Source organism: Babesia bigemina (assembly GCF_000981445.1).
Source record: "Babesia bigemina genome assembly Bbig001, chromosome : I".
Taxonomy (NCBI): Eukaryota; Apicomplexa; class Aconoidasida; order Piroplasmida; family Babesiidae; genus Babesia; species Babesia bigemina.
Genome location: NC_027216.1, coordinates 2,413,367 through 2,435,875, shown reverse-complemented (window position 1 = coordinate 2,435,875; position 22,509 = coordinate 2,413,367). Strand labels below are relative to the sequence as shown.

Genomic DNA, 22,509 nt, shown 5'->3' with positions numbered 1-22,509 from the left:
TTTGGGGGCGGCATTGCTGCGCATAGCGCGTCGCGGCACGTTTAGCGTAAATATGCGCGCAATCAGGTGGTATAAATAGCATATCTAACCGCCGGGCATCGCATAGCGCCGCTGTATCTGCATTGACGACGACAGCATGGAGAATCACGGGTACGCGAGGCACTTGGTGACACGCGCATCCGCTCGTAGACTCGCTGCTTTTACACATCGGTGTTCAATGGCCATTTGCATTCAAGCACTAGCATTCACGCCATGTTGTCACGCACTTTTTACCCGACCTAGGCTGCCATAAATGGATGTGTCGAGCTGTTGTCGACGTTTCGCACCCAAATTTGCAACACATTGACGCTCCAAATGCTCAGTCGCTCTGTTTTGAGCGGCTCATACACGTCACATTGCTGCCGGCGGCGCGTGCCCTCTGTGCAGGCAACGGTCGCCAGGAGCGCCCGGGGTGCATCGACCTCGCGAGCGGCCCTGGCGACGGAACCGGCGCTGCTCGTCAGAGTCGTTGACGCGGCTGGTGAGCTCTACTGTAACGATGTCGAACATGGATAAACCGAAAATGGTCCGGTGGGAATCCCGGAGCCACGCCGGGACTCCGCGGGGTGCACATGGCAAGGGTAGGTGTAGGTCCGTACCGCTTACACATCTCACTCAGACCATACCACCGTCATCGCCGACCCAGAAACATTCAACAATGAGGGCATCAGCGACGACGTGGTCAGCAGCGCGAAGCGGCCACTGCTGGACCAGTTCCCGGCCGACCCGCAGCCGAATCCGTGGCTACCGCGGATTATCATCGGCTTATGGCTTGTCATGACGCCGCTCGCCATATACTATCGCAAGGAGATAACAGATTTTGTTCGTGCCGTCGCCGTGAAGGTTGGTTCACCGGTGTGTACCGCCTCATCATTGTCAGGGCGCTGAGCACGGTTCCTTGCTCTACGTCTACTTCGTCCTGCTGTTCATCCTGGCGGTCTTGTGCTGCGTGTCGCTGGAGATTATGGTTGGTTTGCCGGTTCCGCTTCGCATGCTGATCAGATCATTTCCGGCGGGTTCATCTTCACGCACTTGCACGGGCATATCAGTAGGTTGCGAAGATGCGGCATGCACATGGTTTGCAGAGGGTGTGCTCATCGGCACTGGCCTGAGCTTCGTCGCATACTTCATCACCATGCTGATCTGTTTCCTGATCAGCAGGTACGTGCTCAAGGGCATCATCAACCGCTACCTGCGCCACTACAAGTACTACGGCGCGCTGATCCGAGCCACCGAGCTTGAGGGGCTCTCACTCGTGGCCATGATCAGGCTCTCGCCGTTCTTCCCGCCGACCATCGTCAGCTACATCTTCGGCAGCACCAACGTTTCCGGCCGACAATACTGCCTTGCGAGCTTCGCAGCAATCCCCTCCATTGCCTTCTTCACCTACATCGGGTCGCTGATCGAGAACCTCTCCGACGAAAACAGTGGGTGGTCGGCACTTTCGTACTTAACCAGCGTTCAGATCCCCCGAAGTCGAGCACCGAAATCGCGATGTTTTTGACCGCGTCGATCCTGATTACTGTTGCAGGCGTGTACTATACATACATGGTTACCAAGCGCCACCTGGAGCCAAACCGGTCGCCACGGCCGGCGGCGGACGCGGAGAGCGTAGCGGCGTAGGTGAGCAGATGCGCTCCAGGCACCACTGCGGCGTAGTACGGCCGCACAAACGCAGTTTGTTGACTAGCTGACGCCACTTAATAATATTTAAATATATTCTTCTATAGTGCTGTGGGTGGGTAGGAGCCCGATGTATTATCGGGGTGCGTGCGATATTACGCGAACGCTTGTCCCAGGGGCATGCCCTTTGTCTCCTTGAGGAAGAAGTACACAAACGCGAAACCTAGTAAACCGAAGCCCGTGTACAAACTGTAGGCAACTTTGTCGTTCCACGCCAGCAGGGGGTCAGAGCTGATGACGACTATGGCGGCGAACAGCCAGTTCACAGACGTGGCCACGCCAAATGCCGCATCCTTGTACTCAGTGCCGAGCGCCTCGGCGAAGTACAGCCACATGATGCCACCGAAACCGATGGCGAAACCGATCATGAAGCCGATGCAACCAACAACCATGACGTAACTGGCCCACTTTTCTGCGCTGGACATCTTGATGATGACAGCGGGAACCATGGAAACGCACGAGACCGCAATACCGAAGAGGAACAGCGTCTTGCGTCCGAATTTGTCAATGACGAAGGCGAGGAACAGCGTGGTGACGAACAGGGCGGCGACGCCAGCCAAGGACATGGCGCTGGCCGTGAACGAGCGTCCCATGATGCTGACGAACAGCTTCGAAGCGTTCGCCACGAAAACGTTGATACCCGAAAGTTGTTGCATAATGGACAGACCACAAATGATGAAGATGGCTCTCCTGTATTTGGGTACCTTCAATGCGGCAATGATACCCAACGACGTGGAGGCGCTCTGCAGCGCTTCGACGTCGCCACGCACCTCGGCGAAAACGGTGTCCGCCTTCTCCGAACCGTGTAGCAACTCGATGACCTCCTTGGCCTCATCCTCCTTGCCTTCCTGCAGCAGCACGTGCGGGGTGTCGTGCTTGACGACGACGTAAATGATCGCCAGCGCGATCATGCTGAACACGGCAGGCCAGAACTGCGCCATCCTCCACACGAACCGATCCATCATCGTAATAGCGTCGGCACCCGCCGCATTTTCAGTGGCGCCGAGAACGCGCATGTGCAGAAGCTGCCACGCGGACATTAGCAGCTGTCCCATGGTGATGAACATGGGATACGCCGTGCCGTACGTTCCACGGTTCTCGACGGTACAGATCTCGGTAAGGTAGATGGCAATCATACCGGACATACCAACGGAGACACCGGCAATGAGCCTGCCAAGCAGCAACATGGAGAAGCACTGCGCAGCCGTGCTGATCAGCGAGCCAACAATGTTGATCGCGTGAATAATGATCATTGCGCGCCTTCGGCCGTACTTGGAAATCACACCGATCAGCAACGATCCCAGAATACCGCCAATGAAGGATCCACCGCCAATGAGCGACCCGTAGAGAGTAGCCTTAGTGCACTCGTACTCATTCGCATTCCCCTCTCCCTTGCACCAGCCGAAGTCGACGGTGGCAAATTCCTTAGACGCGTTGAAGTTCACGGTATTAAGACCGAAATTGAAGGCCACAATTGCGGCGAGGGTCACCGAACACGCAAAGTACGGCTTCATGGTCGGTAGTTAATAGACACGGTGTGTCGGTGTGTTTTGGTGGTAAAAAATACAAACCAAGCGGTTTGTGTATTTGTTTTTGATATTGTCGTCGGGGACAATTTGTGGTATTCGACTTGTGGGATTAGTGCGAGGGCCTCGTCTCCGTGCGCAACGCAGCTGTGTACGCCACTAGCCCCACTCGTATGCGCCACGGCGCGTATTATCCCAGGCGTTCTTGTCTTATTAACGCCGTGAATGCGGGGCGGCCGCATTCGGCCCGCACGACACCGGGGTTGGCTCCTTGGCGTCACGGCTCTGCCGCCTGTGTGGAAGGCTGACCACTGGATTCCTCGAAAATAAACGCCGCGTGCGATGTGTGCATACACCTTCGTTAAGCAACTCCGTAGTCTCAGTTTGGTTCCATTTGGATTGCCTTTATTTGCTTGAAGGCCAGAGTATACCCGGATTTGCTTTGTGGCGCTTTTAAAGGCCAAATGTGTAACGCGTGATTCCATCATTGCAGCATTTCTGTGCATTGAACACATCGTAAAGCCGATATGTAGAAGCGCGTAACCCCTCTATGCATAAACCTACCAACGGCAAATGTCGGTGCCGCAACGACAGTCATTCACCGGCGTTATTAAGGGTTTACGTGACAATACACGAATTGTGCGAGTGGCAGCGGAATGCAGTGCTGTGAACACGCGGTGTGCGTGAATGGCTATTTACATACAGCCCTATAAGAGGGTGCAACAACAACGTCGACGATTACCTCCCAGTGCCGTCTCGAGCCATCACAGGGCTCTCAGCAATTCAAATCTACCGTGAGGAGACACAGTACACAAGGATCGTATCAAATCATAAGTGGGGGTATACGAAACCCACGTCACGCAGTCAAGAAACACGGCAGCTATGAAATATGCGAGAAACCGTCTGTTTGACGTACTACATCATAATTAAATCGTGACGTTGCAGTTGCCCATCCGGCATCCCAGCGCAGTAACTAGACGATAACTTGCATCCAGTGATATATTAATGCACAAGGGTTTGCAAAGTTATTCGCGACATACGCGAGTGAGACTTCAAACTAAATTCCATTGCCCCGTGCAACATTTCCGTGCGGGTGCAATGGCACTTCGTGATGATTACGCGCAGTTGTCTCGGCATGTTTCTCCGACAACTTAACATGCGCAATGGGGTCTATTGGCCCCGATACTATGATGCTTAACCTAGTAGCCGCAGTATTCGCAGCGATGGTTGCATACATAGCGATTGAGTTGCATATTATAGCAAGTAGGGCGGGAGCGAGATTCTCTACCGACCCAATGCAGCGACATACGTGATTTGATGCTGCTTCAAAACTTTATTCGCGATGTGACGTTGAGATGCGTTCATCTCCAGCGATATTACACACTAATGTCCCAAAACCTCAACGCGTGACAAGATTCTGCCTTTAACGCGTTACTAAAACACAAACCATTATTATCCAAAGGGGTCACACGTGAATTGCGAACTACGTTGAAAGATAGAACCTTGGATTTTGAGCGATGATGCTTTAAAACTTTATCAAAAACACATGCCCCTAATACTGAGCGATAATACTCATGAGTCAATAACATGCGGCCAATCGTATGGATCGGGTTCAGGCGTACCACGCATCGACCATGGCGAACCTCCGCCTATGTACGCCTGACCCAGCGGAACACCTTTTGTTTCCCGCACGAAAAATATGGCAAAAAGGCAAGAAATGAAGGAAAAGAAGACATAAACCCAGTAGACATTCTTACTCAACACACTACGTAGTTTATCCGCCGTCATCACAACCAAAGCTGCAGCGAGCCAGTTGAGGGCACTGGCTACCGCAAAACCAGCATCTCTGTATTCCGCACCTAATGCCTCCGAGAAGTACAACCACGCGACACCTCCGTATCCCGTAGCAAAAGCGGCAACGAATACCATACATCCGAAAATCATAAGGTATTGAGGCCATCTAGCTTCCTTTTTGGAGTCTTTTCTGCAGCTGTTGGAGCTTTCTTCACCATCACCACACAAGGTATTCAACAGCAAACACACAGCAAGCACACTTGTACCTATACCACTACCATAAATTAGCAACTTGCGCCGCCCAAACTTGTCAATATACAAGGGCAGGAGACAACAGACTATGAAATTTGTAAGCGGGCACAAATTTCCCATTGCAGTAGCACCCAATCCCTGACCCACTATCATTCCAAACATCTCCGAGGCACTCAGGGTAAATACATAAATTCCACAGAGTTGACGCAATATAGCGATGGCGAAAACAACCAACAAGGCACGTCGCGAGTCCGGGTAGGACAACGCCTCCCAGAGTCCCATTTTCTTCGCACCAGATTCCTCCGAAGCTACATCTTCCATAATTTCTTGGAATGATGACTCCACCTTATCTGGACCTTGAAGCAACGCTAACACTTCCTTTGCTTTTTGGTGCTCCCCCCGTTTCACGAGCATAAAGGGAGTGTCATCTACCACCACCATGAACAGCAGACAGAGTGCTACGAGACTCGCAAGGGCGCCATACAACTGACCCATACGCCAAATTGCTTTGTCACTAGACTTATCGGCTTCTAATTTGCCGCCACACCCTGCGGTAGCAGTTTTAGCAGCTTCTGGTCTTGCGGCCACAGGCTTAGTCGCTTCCGTCTTAGTTGCGCAGCAACACTGGCAGTTGCTACCGGTGCAGCTACAGCAGTTCTCACTGTTGGTACAGAGTTTCCCATCTTTGCAACAACATTTCCTCTCTGCGCAATCCTTATTACAACAACAACTATCACAGGTACACAAACTATCCAAACTACCCGCGTGAGACAATTGCCATAAACTGATTAGCAGCTCGCCCAAGGTAACAAACACGCTGTACAATGCGCCGTAGAGCCCACGCTTGTCGCTGCTACATATCTCACCGAGGTACAAAGATGCAACACCAGACATTCCAACGGACACTCCTGCCGAGAGGCGTGCTAGTGCGAACAATTGCCAGTGTTTACCTATCGCAGCGACACCGCATCCCGCGATACTCAAGAGATGAATTAGAATCATACATTTACGCCTTCCCCAGTGAGAAAGCAGGCCGATACAAATGGACCCTATGGCACATCCCAAAAAAACGGCACCGCTAATCAATATCCTGCTAAGTTCATTATTGTCCTTTGAACATTGTTTACCACCGCAATGTCTTTTTTCCTCGATTCCCATTTCTTTAAATGCGAATTGCTTTGATGGCCCCAGGCTAACGCAAATGACGCCGAAGTTGAAGGCCACAATGCCCGCGGCAAGGAGCGCTGCCCAGAAGTACCACGCCATCTTAACACGATGGAGAAGCGATATTATAAAGATGCACTATGCTCCGTCTATATAAAAATAGTATTCAATTTGTAAAATAGTGAAAAAATCGCCGCTTAGGGTCTCATTCAAAAGTTCTCGCCGAGGAAGGAAGCAACACAGATCAATCTGGGGTCGCTTGTGCGGTTAGGTGATAAGGCAAATGGGTGTAAAGCCTATGGCCTCTGTCTGGATATCCTCCAAAGATAAACACATTGAATGATGCGTTGCGCATCACCAGTGGTTAGGGATGTAAATTATTCGCTAAGCAAATGCTACAACATTCCGTGACTACGCAACATACATGTGTGCAACGTTGTGGAAAGAATCAAAACGCTTTCATTATCAGTTGACGATATATTTGTTACATTGGACTTGGTTATCTTTCGCGACTTGGTACCACATTCTGCCATTTATGGGAAACCGTCCCTGACACATCCTTTAGTGGCGACGCGATACATTTGTTTGTCGAGATCGGTAGTGTCTCATAAACGTATATCAGATGTTGTATAACATGTCGTTAGATTATAAATGGCGGTTGCTAGCGTGATGTGTATGCGAATTTTGCGGTATGCATCATGTAACGCCGACATCACACATCATTTACCAAATGCACTTTCTATATTTTGCCTCCAATCGCCACGCTTATCAGTGTATGTGCCTATCATAATGAAATGGATTCGCCGATTTTTTTTTTCACCCTGCGTTCGGGGCTCGTCGTAGTCGCTGCATGAATACCTATCGGTTATTATGTCTCGTCAGTGTGAATTGTATGCACACTCCCGTGTCATTTAGCGTCATTTTACGATTTTATCGGTCGTTGATGGTGTCATTTTGCAACACCGCTTCCGCGTTCAGTGATTCATGGCGTATGTGCTACGAGATTATCAAACCAACTTCTTTAGAAATGTAAAGTATAGACGCTCTATCAATATGCGTAAAACGTATGGTGTGTTTAGTGCAACTTATTCGAGCGCCGTGGTTTTTTCGTTGCATCCTGGTATCTGTGAGCGATGTCGTGGCTGCTGCCGACGTATATTGCGTCGTTTCCAGAAATAGTTATCTAATGTGTTTGGTGTATAGTAGTTGTTCTATTCGGGATATCTGTTTGACATCACGAAAGAGGTTACACTCGCGCTAAGTGTAAAGAATACTCTCATCGATCACGCAGCAACCGCGTTATACACTTGTGTTTGTGGTATTACATTAACACAAGCGCTATCAGAAGCCAATTATACGTAGCAAATCACACCCGCTACCCAGAACGCTGCTCTGTTAGCATGTTTCCACACAGCAGTGCCACTAGGCTTACGACAACCTCCATAGCTACACATGTACCCACAAAACATTGCCAACGCAGATACAATTACGTGTTCAAAGTCCTGCCGGTAGCGCCGCGCGTGTGCCGGCGTAGGGAGCTAACACGCTCAGTTACCACCCTTGATCTTCTTCTTCGGGCGCAGTTGGCTGCAGCGGCCGCAGCGCTTCTTGCGGCAGTTAGTGGCGCGCGGAGGCAGGCGCGCATAGCAGCGGCGGCACACCATCTTGTCACAGTTGTACTTCTGGGCCAGGATGACCAGCGACGGCTCGATGATGCCACCACGCAGGCGGAGCACCAGGTGGAGGGTGCTCTCCTTCTGGATGTTGTAGTCGGAGAGAGTGCGGCCGTCCTCGAGCTGCTTGCCAGCGAAAATCAGACGCTGCTGGTCCGGGGGAATGCCCTCCTTGTCCTGGATCTTGGCCTTAACGTTTTCGATAGTGTCACTGGGCTCGACCTCGAGCGTGATGGTCTTGCCTGCGCGAAAAATGACTTCCCTTACGGGGTAACACAAACGTACCAGTCAGTGTCTTCACGAAGATTTGCATTTTGCCTGCGGTGCGGTGAGAAACGGTAAACACAGTGTGGCCACTCAGCAGGCAGGCCGTCGGAGCGGCACAACTCGCAGCGACAGACACTCAAGAAACCCACCTCGTTAGCGATAGCCTATACTCTAAAATATATAAAATTTCGGCCGTCGCTCTGGACAGAAGGCCTACGATGGAAAGTGATAACCGCTGGGGACGGCTCACCCGTAGGCCTAGTCGGGCTCCGCCGCGTCCAGACGTGGACAGCGCCCATCCGAGCGCAGGGACTCCAGACATCGCTAACGCCTCTAGTGGCGTCTAAACCCATCCTTTCTGCACGCTAGGTGGGATTCTTGGGAATTCTTGGACGCGACACACCCCCAACCAGTACTGTCGCGGTCAATGGAGAAGCGGGATGAGATCGCCGATCGCGACCCCGTAGAAATCACGCAGACAGTCACGACGTCGCTCATCAAGTCGGAGGCGAGGCTTCGTCTGGGTGCTCGCGCCCCCGGCTCCGCCCTCAACGCAGAGCCTGCCGTCGTCGCCCTCGACGTCACGTCGGACAGCCCCTCGGAGCACCTCAAGGCCGTGCAACATGAAGTGAACGCGTGGATAACGACATTCGTCGGGGAGAGCTAAAATGGCGACCGATCCGCCCGTTAAGGGCGGCGTCGGCTCCATCATGGTCAACACCACGCGCAAGGCCTACGACAAGGAAACCTTCGCGGCGCTGGTGGAGAGCTGCACCAGGCTGTTCTGCTGCGACGAGGAGATCGTGATAGCGGACCTGCTGCTTGCGGTCGAGCGCGCGATCACGGAGCGCGACATCGAGTCCGAGTTGGGGCTGCCGGAGCGTAAGGTGCACGAGTTCCTGGTGAAGCTGGAGCGTCACGGCCTGGTGAGCAGGGTCACCACGGGGCAGACTACAGACATCCTCGCTAAGCCTGTGCGTCAGCCAAGGAGGTAGGTATCGGTTGCGGATTGATGGCGTATTACGTTGTTGTCGTTACGTGTCCACGTTGGGTGGTGGTATTTGGGGTGGCACCGGCGAATCGTCTCCCGTGGATTCTGTTTGGCGGCCATTCCAGTTTGCTGTAGATAACGGTGTACATCGTGTGTTGTATTGTATTATGGCATTTTGGCTGTGTTGATGATGGTTTTCATGTCGGAGTGTGCTTGTGCCTGTTGCCTTTTCAGCCGTTGTCCACCGTGTGCTGTTGCAGTGAATTTGCCGCTGTGCGCGCCAGCGTTTGCAAGGAGTAATGCCGTGCAGCTCCAGGGACATCCTGCCGCCGCCACCTCAGAGCAACGCGCAGACCTTCTGGAGGCTGAGCAGCTACTTCATTTTGGCAGTGCACTACAAGCTCAGCAAAATGGAGGAGATGCTGATGCAGCGGCGTAGAAGTCTGCACGAGTGTGACCGCTTTGTCTGCCCATCCTGCAATGCCATATATGACAGCTTGGAGGTGCAAAAACTCGAGATGGACGGGTTCGACGCGCACTTCATCTGCTACTGCGGCTCCAAGGTCGAACTTGATGTGGGTTGCGCGTAACGGCGTTCGTAATGAGGTTTAGGACAAAGCCACCAAAGATTCCATCTATTCATCGCAACAGCAACGGTGTGAGGAGCAGGTCAGGAACCTGAAGAAGTGCCTGGCGGCCGCCTGGGGCATGGAGGTCCCGCAGTTCGCCGTGTACATCAGGGGGAAGGAGAAGATAGTGAACAAGGAGGAAGACGGAGCTGCTCAGGATAGTGCCGCGATCAGCACTGTGGGCGGAGCGTCGAGCGTCGTGAGTGGCACCAGCGACACCAGCGAGAGCTTAACCGCCGCGCCGGCCAAGCCCATTGTGAAGTCGCTGCTTGCTGAGGTTACGAGGCACACCACTACCACCCTCTCCAGCAACGGCAAAACCAGCAAAATCAAGTTCCGCATGCACCACACGCTCAAGCAAGAGACCGCGACAACTAACCAGGTCACGCTGGCTACTAAGCTGCTAAACGAGGCGTCGTCCGGCACCCAGGCGGATGCGAAGTCGCAAGATTCCGCGCCTGCCGAGCAGGCAAATGTGGTGGAAGAAAGCGAACAGATGGAGAAGGCAGAGGATATAACGTTCTACATCACCAAGTTGGGGCGTTCCTTCCCACTGACAGAGGCGCAGGATTACCAGCAGCACATGAACAACGAGGAGTTTGAGAACTTCCTGGAGCTACAGGACAGATATCTCAACTTCCTCTAAATCTATGCTGCTCGATGTGTAATTGTAAATCGGCTCCCGGACTACGCGGATGCGGGCGCGACGCGTCTATTGTCTGGAAGGAATACAGACGGTTCCAACGGTTCAAAATGGTGGAAGATCGGTTGTTCTTTGTCGTATGTGTAGGAAATGCCTAGCTAGATCATGGAGGGCTCCTTTTCTCACACATCTGTATGCCGCGTCCCACTTTTGCGCCGGGCATGCCACTACACTGTATGTGATGTCGCCTGAGAGGAGCGCCATTGAGCCGGTGTCACTGCATACATTTTGCTAAAAATTACTGCAGTATTGTAAAATACCAATTAGTAAACGGAAGCTTGCCTTCACACCGCTCTCTGACTCCGGTTATGAGCAGCGCCTAGGGTCACCCGGCGCACCGCCTAAATGTGTTTTTGCATACCTTTTTCCCGACGGAACGACACTATGGCTGAAAAATTCGCCAGACTGCGCGGTAACACCGAGAATTCTGCCGCGAAGGCTGGCGAAAGTGTCGGCTCCGCAAAGATACGTGCCAGCTCTCTAAAAGCCACACCTGGCATGTTCGTCACATGTGCCAATGGGTCGTTCCGTGATAACTACAAAGCCGTCAAACTACTTGGAAAGGGGTCATTCGGCGAGGTGTTGCTCTGCCTCAACCGCGAGACCGGGCAGCAGTACGCCGTGAAGGTGATCCTGAAGAGCTCCGTCAAGCGCAAGGGAGACCATGAGTCGCTTCTGCGTGAGGTCAACGTGCTTAAGTCGCTGGATCACCCGAACATCATGAAGATCTTCGAGTTCTACGAGGACGAGAAGTACTACTACTTCGTCACGGAGCTCTACACCGGTGGCGAGCTGTTCGACGAAATTGTCAGCCGGAAGTGCTTCTCAGAGCAGGACGCCGCGAAGATTATCAAGCAGGTGCTCAGCGGTATCAACTACATGCACAAGCAGAACGTCGTGCACCGCGACCTCAAGCCCGAGAACTTGCTGCTTGAGTCCAAGGAACCCAACGCCAACATCAGGATCATCGACTTCGGTCTATCCACGTACTGCGACCTGAACTCCAAGATGAAGGACAAGATCGGCACCGCGTACTACATCGCGCCAGACGTGCTCAAGGGCGTCTACGACAGCAAGTGCGACATATGGTCGATCGGTGTGATTCTGTACATTCTGCTGTGCGGTTTCCCGCCATTCAACGGCGCCAACGAGTCCGAAATCATCAAGAAGGTGCAGACGGGCAAGTACACCTTCGACCTCCCGCAGTGGCGCAAGGTGTCGGAGAGCGCAAAGGACCTCATCTCGCGCATGATCACCTACAACCCGGCCAAGCGCATCAGCGCCAACGAGGCGCTCGAGCACCACTGGCTCACCTACATGACCAGGGATTACGGCGTGGACCTCCCAAGCCTGGAGCTCTCCATCAACAACATGAAGTCCTTCTACTATACGCAGAAGCTGTCGCAGGCCGCACTGCTCTACATTGGCTCAAAGCTCATCACGAAGGAGGAGAGCAACCACCTGACCACTATTTTCCGCAGGATGGACACTAACGGCGACGGACAGCTCGACCGCAACGAGCTCATCCGGGGATTCTCGGAGTACCTGCACCTCAAGGGATCGCCCCTCGACGACTCCGAGGTGGTCAAGGTGGAGGAACAGGTCGACCAGATTTTGCAGGACATCGACTTCGACAAAAACGGCTTCATCGACTACAGCGAATTCCTCACTGTCGCGATGGACCGCCGCAACTTCATGCAAAAGGAGCGCCTGGAGAAGGCGTTCAAGCTGTTCGACGCCGACAATTCCGGAAGTATTTCATCTGCCGAATTGGGCAAACTCTTCGGCGTGACCGACGTCAGCGAGGAGGACTGGCAGCGCGTACTCCATGAGGTGGACACCAACAACGACGGGGTGATCGACTTCGCGGAGTTCCAGGCTATGCTGTCGAAATTGGTATAAATGCAGTAAAAATCGAAACTCGATTAATGTACAATACTGTCGAGCACCTGTAGCAGGGAGGCGATGGGTTTCCTCCCGCGTTTTGAGCGGAGCGTCCCGTACGTGGCCTTCGACGTGGACGCCGCGTTTGGTGCGCCCTTCCGGTCCGTGAGCCGCCGTAATGCGGAGACGTTCATGGACGCTTGTGGATCGGGGCAAGTCGCATTTTTCTGCACAGGTATGTGTAGCCTGTGTCCAAGTTGCCTGTCTAGTTTTGGGCAACCGGTACCCTGGGTATGCATGGGATAAATGTAAATATTTTTGTGTTATGTTTAAGTCCCATCCTACGGGTATTAGGTGCTATGTGTGAGTTTCACGGTCGCTTGCAGTAATTTTCCGCGACCGCGTCCCCTGCCGGTCATGGGCGTGGCAATGCTACAAATCCCCTGCGCAAAGCCAATCGATTGTTCGCAACCAGCTTTCATAAGTGCAATATGGCTGTATTGTCTAGTGTTTTGCATTAAATGAAGAGGTATATTACTTGTAAAACATGCGATATTACATTTGAGTGCATATTGCCGTGATTCGCAATGGCGGCATCGGCGCCATAAATTTCCGTTGCATAACCCGCCACAGGTCGAGGAAGGGAAGATTCCATCAGAATGTTATACGATGTTTACGACGGGCTACCCGTATACAACGGATTCCCAGGGGTATACCACAGCGGCGCCGTTGTTCTAGACAAGCAGGGAAGATTGGTACACGGGACATACTTTAGTAAGAGTGCGCTGAAGAAAATCGTCGATGCCGTTGTTTTTACAAGTCACCAAGTATATACCATATTCTGCTCGTTCGACAACTGGCTGATTCTAGGATCGGAGGCGTCGTCGATCAGTGCTGTCATGGCCAAGCACGGCGTGCAGTCTGAGCTGCATATCTGCACGAGGGACCAAATAGTGAACAGCGATATATCGCAAATACTTGTATACCATTATGGTGAGGTTGTGCGCGTGTTGGGAGCTTTGGACAACATCCTGTACAACCTTCGTAGAGATCCGAGGGGAGCCATGCAGCTGACTCCTATGGGAGTTAGCCCCGCCATAGGTATGTGGAGACTTCTTAGATATTACAACATTTCGCACGACATGTGTGCCTATGTCGGCCACCCCTGCGATATAGCGGACATGCCGTCGCTGAACCACGAACGCAGCACCATCCATGGAAGTCGAAACGAAGCCGAACATGTAGAGAGGGTGGAAATAATATCTATGCATTCTCAAGAATCGGGCAGCGGTGACTTGAGCGTAGCGTCTAGCACTTAGTGGAGTCGCCATAGCCGGTCACTGTTTCCACGCTGAACGGCGTGAACATGCTAAAAAGCTGTCTCTCAAGCTTAAATTGCAACATAACCATTAATGCGTGTTTGTACATTAATGAGGCATGAAATACGCTGCAGGATTAAACATTTGGAATATGGGCGAACTGCAGTGGTCACTCATTCCTCAGTGTTGCGGAGGGATAGGGTAATTGGACTACGGTGATTCGTTAGGAATAGATCATCCACGTTATAAGCATGTAACTATAAATTTATGTCTGCTGGCTAATAGAGAACGCGGCGCGTAGCTTTGATGGTTCTACGGGAATTTTGATCAAAACATCCGATTTCCCTAAAACCACAGTTTGCAATCTCACTATAGCACTACACGGATTCTGTCGTATTATAATCTTTGTTATGATGCTTATTACGCCGTGAATGTTTCGTATTCTCTTTACGTCAGTGTATAAGGCATTCGGAGTAGATGAAATGGCAACAGGGGCAGCCATCTGTGCCAGAGGAGCTATAGGAAATTATCGGAATACATATTTGTAGATGGTCGCATTATGTTTGCTATTATGTGCGAATTTTGTGAAACTCATAGGAATATATAAGATATAATGTGAGCCACGCCGCTCCACCCGTGTATCAAGTGGTATAGTGTTCTGAGTCTGCATTCTTATAGTACTGGTTCCCACGTCTACCACACTATGCCCTGTGCTGTAGTGTAGGTTGAAAGGCGCGCGTCACGCCGTTGCAACGCGTGTTGGACGTCACTCGCACGGACCCCGTTCCACTCCCATCTAGCGTTCCCGACGTGGCATGCCACGTAGGCAGCTTATATCGTCAACAACTGTGAATACAACGATGTACGTGTGTATGTGGTAAGTGATAAAGTTTGTGTCTAAATCTAGCTATGATAAAAGAGTTCTCTGTTGAGCGATGCAATCTATGGTGGGGGTGTATACGCCTTGTAACTAACGAATTCCGAACTTCCGGCACTGGTGCTATAACGATGTGATACAATGCGTCTCTCTAGACGACCACTTGATGAGGTGTAATGGAGTCTAAAGCGTGGTTTATGAGCTGCGCGTCTCCACACGCTGTCTGCCATACATACAAAGATGACCAATTGCAACTTTGGAACAAGATATTGCCACTTCGTGTTGTGAACGAGATTAAATCGATGTTCAGAACACTATTCGCCAACGACTGATGGCAGCAGTGTTGTGTGTGAGCATAGTGCATCCAATTGGCGACAACTACGATGAAGATTTTTTAATGCACAAGAATTTGTACAACCGCACATTGGGCTGACGGAAACCAAACCAGTGGTTGTTGAGTTGCATTCCGTTTTCAACCGAAATATCTGCTTAATAGAATGCCCAGAACCCGGCCAGATCGTATAGCGTTACCAACATTTGATAGCTAATACTTTTTGACGCCTTAATTACTTCTGAAGTAGTCATTTTTGTGCGGAATTCCGGTCCTAAGTAACGCAATGCATGAAAAAGACTTCCAACCGTTATAGTTGCCACAACCGATGACCCATTCCAGTTGTCAGCTAACCTACCACACTGCAAAAACCGTAATCCTGTGTACAACATTGGCGCGATTCCCACGAGGACCACAGCGCAAGCTTCCGGATTCTCCGAACATGATGTCTCCCAAGTCGCTTCTGAACTGTAAGCAGACTTATATTCGTCTGGAATTTTGATTTTATCCAGGAACTTTTCACAACCATCCACAGCTTTACTTAATTGTTCCGTGATTTTTTGAGCGGTGAGTCTCTTAGACTTTATGACGTTTAAATAATCGCTGTCGTATATGGTACAGACTATTTTGCGGAGTTGGCGGTGGCTTTTAATGATACGCTCATTGAATCTCCTCAACACGTCGTCCGCCGGCCACATATACTTCAGCTCCGGCTGCGCCACGAATTGCTTAGAAATACGTTTGACTTCTTCGAGAGCTGGCAGCTCCATCTTGCCAACAGGCTTGTCTGCCAAGAACTTGTGAAGTGCGGCGCCCATGGCAGCCAAGTTCTTCTCAGCATCGTTGCCCTTCAGAGCAATCAACCAGTCAATACCCTCCCTGAAAGTATGCGGGGCTTCAGTCAACGAATTGTATACCATTTTGTAATGATGTTATTACTTAAACGACTGCTATTAGTCTGAAATGTTTGGTCTTATTATGTCGAGCCTTTAAGCGTCTCTCAATCACGGGATAGCACAGGAGCTGTCCGCACCTCTCCAAGATTAGCTTATTTAAATCAAGTAAAATCTGTGCGGAGCACGCATACGTACTGTAGAGGTACGATGATGTTACCTATGCCCTGCCGCAGCAAAGTTCATACCATTAACTAGACATGCAATATGTATAACGCATGCCATTGGGTGTACAACATTTAAATAGAAATGGAATGTGCTGGAACTATAGGCATTGGTGCATTTGCAAAGACGCATCAAACCTTGAAAAGTTACATGCGGTTGAGTGTATTATATTAAACAGCCTGAAGCTTCCTGTATTTCCTACGACATAAAGGCATAACCAATTATCTCGCCTATGTACACGCCTCCACAGATCATTTATCCAAATACAAAATTACTGTGTGACATTAGTCTACCCGATAGATGACCCACAACTTCATCTTAAATGGCAATCGTCAGCTACTGAGGTGTATGGCCGCCCACCTAGCAATGCATTTTACTAACAACATGAGAAGGCATGGGCACATTTCGTCTGTATCTCACATCCCGCCATCCCGAGTGCCGAGCGTATTACCCCGTCAACTATGATATGTAGTAGATTAGGCATTAGGTCATACGACTTGGTGATGGCGGTGCCAAGTAAAGACAACCCTGACACATACCTTGCAACTCATTGCCGATATGATGGGAGAAGGACACAAGCTCCCCGGTGGTACGCGGCGTCCTTCTGGTGAGGCATACAAGATATCGGCAAAGTTTCTCAAGTGGATCTACATTATTATAACACGCCCCAGTCAGCAAGTTGTAGGTATAGAACCCATGCTTATGCTTATCTCGAAAATGTTTCTGAAGAAAACCCATTTTAATGCGGCTCTTCTGGCATACATCATTCCTCTGATACCAGTAAGTGGAGATATCGGACTGGTCAGTGAGAAAACCTTGCAAGGGGGAAGGGTCGCAACCATGACTTTGTAATTTCATGGGGTCTAATGGATCTTTGGTGCAGAGCCAATATTCCGATGCCTTTACATTTTTACCGTACTGACATTCACGCCACCCACCCTGGTCGGAGTCCCTCCGGCACTGGGTGCGCAGGAAAGATAGCTGATGATAAGTGGCGTAGACATAGCTCAGCAATTGGCATAGAAGCGTGTAGGGGTCTTCGGAGTAGTACATCAGTGGAGCGCCGTAGCGTTCATAGTGCAACTTGTTAAGGTCAATGGGCACAGGCCCTTCGATACCTGCCAGCACAGAACTGGCGTGGCTACAGGATTGGGATAAGGCTTCGGTGACATCGTCCGATGAAATAGATTCTGGGATGGCTTCTATTGATTCAGACCCCTCAAACAAATTTAAGATGTAGTTGATTAAATTGGCATATCCCAGGGCATGCGGCAAATCGCTGAGCCAGCACAGCATCTCACGCACAGTTCGGGGCGGAGCTATACTGTGATCAGTGCTAGGAACCTTTTTTGTAACCAACTCTGGGGAATACAGCTGACATATCGGTTCATCAATCATGACCCCTGGATGAGCTTCGATTTCTACCGGAGTGAGGGATTTCCGCGGAGGCTTTGTCTTGGGATCAGCAATGGGATCGCCTGTTGGTTCCGACGGCACAAAGGTCTCGAAAGCACTGTCTTGTGGAATGTAGACCGTTGGTATATGAGCTGGTGTATGTACGATTGTACTACCCGAAAAGTCGGTTGAATTTTCCATGGGTAGAACATCAAGCTGCCCAGTGAGAGGAGGGATAACCTCCGGGAGTATCACGGGCGTACGTTCCGTGGTACGTTTCTGTTTTGTCAGATCAATGCCTTCAGGCTCAGAAGCAATGGCAGGAACAGAGAGTGGGTACGGCAGCGGCGGTAAGGGCGGTATTTGCTTGGCCTCTTTTAATGGTTTGCCAGCCGGAATGCCAATGGAGGGAAGTAGCGGAAGGGGCTTAGGTGGAATATTGGGAATCAGAATTTTATCGCCTGTGACATCAAAATTTTGCGAACGAAGAATATTATATGCCTCCTGTTTTCGTTTGCCGTTTGTGTCAGGATTATTTTTCACAACTTGTCCTATCACGAGAACAGGTTTTTGGTATGTAATAGGATTCCCTGACATGAACACAGCATCACCATCCGCACTCGTGACCCGACTTTGAATATCTCTTTGAATACCTTTCAGAAAGTCACTTCTCCGCGCTTCTTGCCAGTTTTCGACATCCTCTTCCTTTTTCTGCACTGATTGCTTTATTTGGTTGTCTACTGCCAGCAGTTGGGGCTCGCGCTGTTCAAATAACTTTCGTTGAACTTTAAACGCATTAGCTGCCAGCTCCTTTCGCCGTGTGACGTTTGAGTGGTCTTTCACAACGTTCCCTGTAAACTCTCCGTAGTAGTATTTATTTGGATCAGCAGGTGTTTTTATATTAATAGCAGTGACGTCCGTAAATGCAGGTATGATTGAGTCGTCTAGTGTGGCAGTTGCTGGCGATTCTGTTGGATTATGGGGAGTCTGCCCGGACAGGGTTGCGGTTGTTGGCACAGATGACGTGGAAAACGTAATTTGCCGAAGTCCGGAAACGTTGTCATTTCCTTTTGAAGAACTACTCAGTGGAATACCTTCCATTTGATTCACGAACACAGAAGCATGCCCATCCAAATTCACGAGGGGAGGTTGTATGCTTCTTGGTTTTGGTATATGCTGCGGCAAATTAATTTTTTGAGCCGCATACAGTGCCTTTTTAAGTTCCAGATTCTTTTCTCTCTCTATTTTCTCTGCTTCTTTGTACGCTCTACTCCTATTAATGGCCTCATTCTGCATTAAAGTAAAATCAGTGGGATCGGGAGCTGGCTTACCGTTCAACGAGTTAGCGTGATCATAATAGGCTTGTTGTTGCAATCGTGTCCTATGTTCCTCTTCTTTTTGTTTTTCACGTTCCTCTGCTTCTTCCTGTCTACGTCTTTCGTCCGTTTTTCTGGTCGCTTCTTCAAATCGTTTTTCCAACGCCTTGGCGTCTGCTTCTCTCTGTAGATTTTGCTTTGTGAGCCGTTCAATGGCAGTTTTATATTTAGCGTCCATTTCTAGTCTACGCTCCACCTTGCGTTGTTCTTCTTTCATTTCCTTTTCGGTTTCAGCCTCTCTAGTCAGTCGTTCTTGCAGTTCATCATAGAATTTCATTCGATCTGTTTGCCACTTATATGCGTTGTCCTTAAGCACGGTTTTGTATTCATTTTCTATTATCCTCTGCTGCTCAAAAAACGGATCATCGATAGCCAATCCGGTAACTTTAGGTAATTCTCCTTGACCAATCTGCCCCCTAACCCTTTTCCGTGTTTCAAAGGGTTGACGTTGGCTGACAACACGGTCACCGTGAACGTAATGTAAAGGTTGGGAGGAACTAGGCGTATGAATAGAAGGAACACTTTGCATTGTCGTAGGATGATGTCGATTTTTAAAATCATCCCACATCTTTTCGGTGATTTCAGTTGGTACGAATGGTGTACGATTGCCCCAATGAGATTTTGGCTGACAATAGTTTTGGCCATTCAGAGTAGCACTTATACCACCATCACATGTTACGGGGTCACGACTATGATCACCTTTTCCACCGCCACCTGGACCAGATCCTGCAGTAGAGGATGCCGTCTTACTGTCACCTGAACCTGGCTGAGCCTTTTGACCACTCTGTTGACTAGCGCCGGAGGTAGCCGCCTGGTCACCCGGGCCCTGACCACTACTGGGATCATGGGCACCAGGTGACTCAGAGCCTCCCCTTGAATCACTTGAAGTATTAGTTTGTGCCGCCTGTGCGACTTGTGAACTCCCAGGCTTTTCTTCACTTTGACCATTATTTTGGCTTTGAGGGCTGTCCACTTTCTTGCCCTGGTTCTGTGCCCCCTCCGCTTTCTTGCCCTGGTTCTGTGCCCCCTCCGCTTTCTTGCCCTGGTTCTGTGCCCCCTCCGCTTTCTTGCCTTGGTTCTGTGCTCCCTCAGATTTCTTGCCCTGGTTTGGAGTTACTTCGGATTGACTTACAACAGGCTTCGCAGCCTCAGTTTTAATTGCCTCCGTCTTGGTAGCAGTCGGCTTCGCCGCTTCGGCTTTGGTGACCACAGGCTTGGCGGCATCGGGTTTGGTGAAAGGCGTATGATCTTCGGACTCTACATCTTCCAAATCTTCATCCGGAATTTCTAGTTCTTCCTTAGCCTCTTCGTCCTCAACTTCATTATCATCTTCCTCTTCCATTAAACAACCCTCACCATCCAAAATCGTTTTCAACTTTGCCAGGCCGTCACCTTCTCTCTTTAGCTCATTAATTACATTAACCCAATTATCCGTCAAAATCTTTTGCTGACTGCTTCCTTTTCCGAAATCGTAGCCATAGAATGTGAATCCGTAAGGAATGAAATGTTTGTTGAAATAGGCGGCAAGGTTGTCCTTGCGTGGTTTTTTGATTACACCGGATTGTGTATCAATTCTCTTCAATTTCTCATTCACTGCATTCAGATGTGTTTTAAACCAACTTGCCATTTTTTTCGCAATGTTCTCCTTTGTAAGGTATTGATATTCTCTAGCATATCCCGTGAAGGAAAAACGGTCCTTGGTGAATATTTTTTCAAGCGGTACTATAAGTTTTTTGCATTGCCTTTTTAATTCATCTAAATTTATGCATTTGTCTCTCGAATATAAATGATTCCTAAAATCTTGCTCATCTCGTACTTCTCCGAAAATTCTACAGAAATCTTGAACCAAGCGAAGGGCATTTGCGATGTTTGCAGTGTCGGACCCGGTCGTGGATAACACTGTAGTTGAATAAACATCGAGAAGCAGATTGTTTTTATTAGTTTCTTTATTCAGAATCTTTATAATGTCCCCTGCCATAGCAGAGGCTGGGGAATAGCCATTCTTATAACCAGGTTGCAACTCACCTGCCCCGAATCCACCAGGTATAACACCGTACTCAACGTCATCTTGCGCAATGAGGTATCTATCAATTTTTCCGGCACTCGCTATCATCCGTCTAACAAACTCTGGACCACGCGCAGCGTACAGTTCGATCATCCCAACCGTTTCACCCGCCCAATCCCCACCGCCCACTCTTGTGAATCCATCGTCCACATTGTACCGCAAAAAATACAAAGCTGCAAGAACCTTAGGGATGCACTGAAGGAGAGCGTTTAAGGTATTTTTAGCTTTTCGCTCGCCGGTATACGACCGTTGTGGATTTTTGCACAATTTCGTATGAAACTTGGATACATTAGTTAAAAACTGTGACAGTGCGGGTTCAATTTGCTGTTGATCAACAGTATTGTATTTGCCATTAAGCAGCCGCATCAGTCTATTGGCCAGCTGGCCTTGTGCGCCTCTATTATGATGCAACCACTCCAAGAATTCCAAGCACTCCTTAAGAGTCCTGAACTCAGGTATATTACCTTTATCCACCATCCTGTCTACTTCCAATCACCCACTAATCCACTCTCACAAAACACCACTGCCAGCCTCCAGGACCATGTGAACCGGGAAGCACTACAGTCATCACACCTCCAAGGTGACACCGCTTAACACAGCATGGCAGACAACTAAGTGTAGTAGGTGGAAAGGCTATGAAGTAAGACGCTGAATAACACCAATACGCATCACACTAAAACCATGCCACACCTAAACCATTTTCCAAAATCCATTACCCATCACAGGATTCTTATAGACACACCACTCACCTGAGGAGGGTAGGCGCCAAGCCGAGGCAGCCATGCTTAAGTGGGAGGATGGGTGGTGATGGAAAGGTCGGGGAGGCAGTTGGTTAGATGTTAGGTGAGGTGGTAGGTGTGTGCTGTTAGGTGGGCTGGGTGTGCTAGGTGTCTAGCCTGTCCCTCGGACCTTGCGAATATTCATCCTAGAACTGGTTTGTCGTGTAACCAATTCATTAAACGGGAGATTTTCATAATGCGGCGATAGGTATGTCCGTATTCACGCGTGTTTACGCTTGCCAAACTGGTGTCTATGCGTAGTATGGTATGTGCACACAACGCCGTCGCAAGTCATCGCTTGAGACCAGCTAGAAGCTTATCTGCTAGCGCAGAGCCTCCCAATCACGTTCTTCACCACTTCTTGAGAGATGTTTATAATGTATGTCTCAGCCGACACGAAATTGTCGCGGTTGCTAATCGCAATCTCAACAATGGGTATGGCGCGCTTTCGAGAATCAAACGCGGCACGTTTCATCCGTGCATTGATGCAATAATGTTAATGCGGGTATTATGGCAAATACGATGGGTTTATAACAATTACAACACGTAACATACAATTTCGTACCGCATATTATGGCCTGCTCTGGTGAAAATCGCAGCTGGCGACGCTGGAGAAAATTCCTACGCAACCAGACACACAATTG

The 22,509-nt window shown here is 49.9% G+C and overlaps 10 protein-coding genes across 10 annotated transcripts; 4 read left to right on the top strand and 6 right to left on the bottom strand.

Moving 5' to 3' along the window:
* Positions 1-562: 562 nt before the first annotated feature.
* BBBOND_0111010 (SNARE associated Golgi protein, putative) lies at positions 563-1,662 on the top strand (the record flags this gene model as incomplete). Its single annotated transcript, XM_012911535.1, has 6 exons — positions 563-620; positions 659-882; positions 920-1,006; positions 1,042-1,087; positions 1,125-1,466; positions 1,505-1,662. The coding sequence occupies 6 exons, from the start codon at positions 563-565 to the stop codon at positions 1,660-1,662; spliced, it is 915 nt and encodes a 304-aa protein (XP_012766989.1).
* BBBOND_0111020 (hypothetical protein) lies at positions 949-1,218 on the bottom strand (the record flags this gene model as incomplete). The annotated part of the gene is made up of 1 exon (XM_012911536.1): positions 949-1,218. The coding sequence occupies one exon, from the start codon at positions 1,216-1,218 to the stop codon at positions 949-951; it is 270 nt and encodes an 89-aa protein (XP_012766990.1).
* A 155-nt stretch (positions 1,663-1,817) lies between the features above and the next one.
* On the bottom strand, positions 1,818-3,236 carry BBBOND_0111000 (hexose transporter, putative; the record flags this gene model as incomplete). The annotated part of the gene is made up of 1 exon (XM_012911534.1): positions 1,818-3,236. One exon carries the CDS (start codon positions 3,234-3,236, stop codon positions 1,818-1,820), a length of 1,419 nt encoding a protein of 472 aa, XP_012766988.1.
* Positions 3,237-4,820: 1,584 nt separating this feature from the next.
* On the bottom strand, positions 4,821-6,560 carry BBBOND_0110990 (hexose transporter, putative; the record flags this gene model as incomplete). The annotated part of the gene is made up of 1 exon (XM_012911533.1): positions 4,821-6,560. One exon carries the CDS (start codon positions 6,558-6,560, stop codon positions 4,821-4,823), a length of 1,740 nt encoding a protein of 579 aa, XP_012766987.1.
* A 1,445-nt stretch (positions 6,561-8,005) lies between these two features.
* On the bottom strand, positions 8,006-8,444 carry BBBOND_0110980 (ubiquitin / ribosomal protein CEP52, putative; the record flags this gene model as incomplete). The annotated part of the gene is made up of 2 exons (XM_012911532.1): positions 8,006-8,373; positions 8,417-8,444. The coding sequence occupies 2 exons, from the start codon at positions 8,442-8,444 to the stop codon at positions 8,006-8,008; spliced, it is 396 nt and encodes a 131-aa protein (XP_012766986.1).
* A 622-nt stretch (positions 8,445-9,066) lies between these two features.
* On the top strand, positions 9,067-10,664 carry BBBOND_0110970 (TRANSCRIPTION INITIATION FACTOR IIE, ALPHA SUBUNIT, Winged Helix DNA-binding domain containing protein, putative; the record flags this gene model as incomplete). Its single annotated transcript, XM_012911531.1, has 3 exons — positions 9,067-9,389; positions 9,700-9,964; positions 10,002-10,664. 3 exons carry the CDS (start codon positions 9,067-9,069, stop codon positions 10,662-10,664), a joined length of 1,251 nt encoding a protein of 416 aa, XP_012766985.1.
* Positions 10,665-11,105: 441 nt separating this feature from the next.
* On the top strand, positions 11,106-12,623 carry BBBOND_0110960 (calcium-dependent protein kinase 4, putative; the record flags this gene model as incomplete). Its single annotated transcript, XM_012911530.1, has 1 exon — positions 11,106-12,623. The coding sequence occupies one exon, from the start codon at positions 11,106-11,108 to the stop codon at positions 12,621-12,623; it is 1,518 nt and encodes a 505-aa protein (XP_012766984.1).
* A 63-nt stretch (positions 12,624-12,686) lies between these two features.
* BBBOND_0110950 (HAD-like superfamily hydrolases, putative) lies at positions 12,687-13,924 on the top strand (the record flags this gene model as incomplete). Its single annotated transcript, XM_012911529.1, has 2 exons — positions 12,687-12,840; positions 13,239-13,924. 2 exons carry the CDS (start codon positions 12,687-12,689, stop codon positions 13,922-13,924), a joined length of 840 nt encoding a protein of 279 aa, XP_012766983.1.
* Positions 13,925-15,290: 1,366 nt separating this feature from the next.
* On the bottom strand, positions 15,291-16,052 carry BBBOND_0110940 (hypothetical protein; the record flags this gene model as incomplete). The annotated part of the gene is made up of 2 exons (XM_012911528.1): positions 15,291-15,406; positions 15,491-16,052. The coding sequence occupies 2 exons, from the start codon at positions 16,050-16,052 to the stop codon at positions 15,291-15,293; spliced, it is 678 nt and encodes a 225-aa protein (XP_012766982.1).
* A 681-nt stretch (positions 16,053-16,733) lies between these two features.
* On the bottom strand, positions 16,734-21,563 carry BBBOND_0110920 (RIBOSOME BINDING PROTEIN-1, putative; the record flags this gene model as incomplete). The annotated part of the gene is made up of 1 exon (XM_012911527.1): positions 16,734-21,563. The coding sequence occupies one exon, from the start codon at positions 21,561-21,563 to the stop codon at positions 16,734-16,736; it is 4,830 nt and encodes a 1,609-aa protein (XP_012766981.1).
* Between the last annotated feature and the right edge of the window lie 946 nt (positions 21,564-22,509).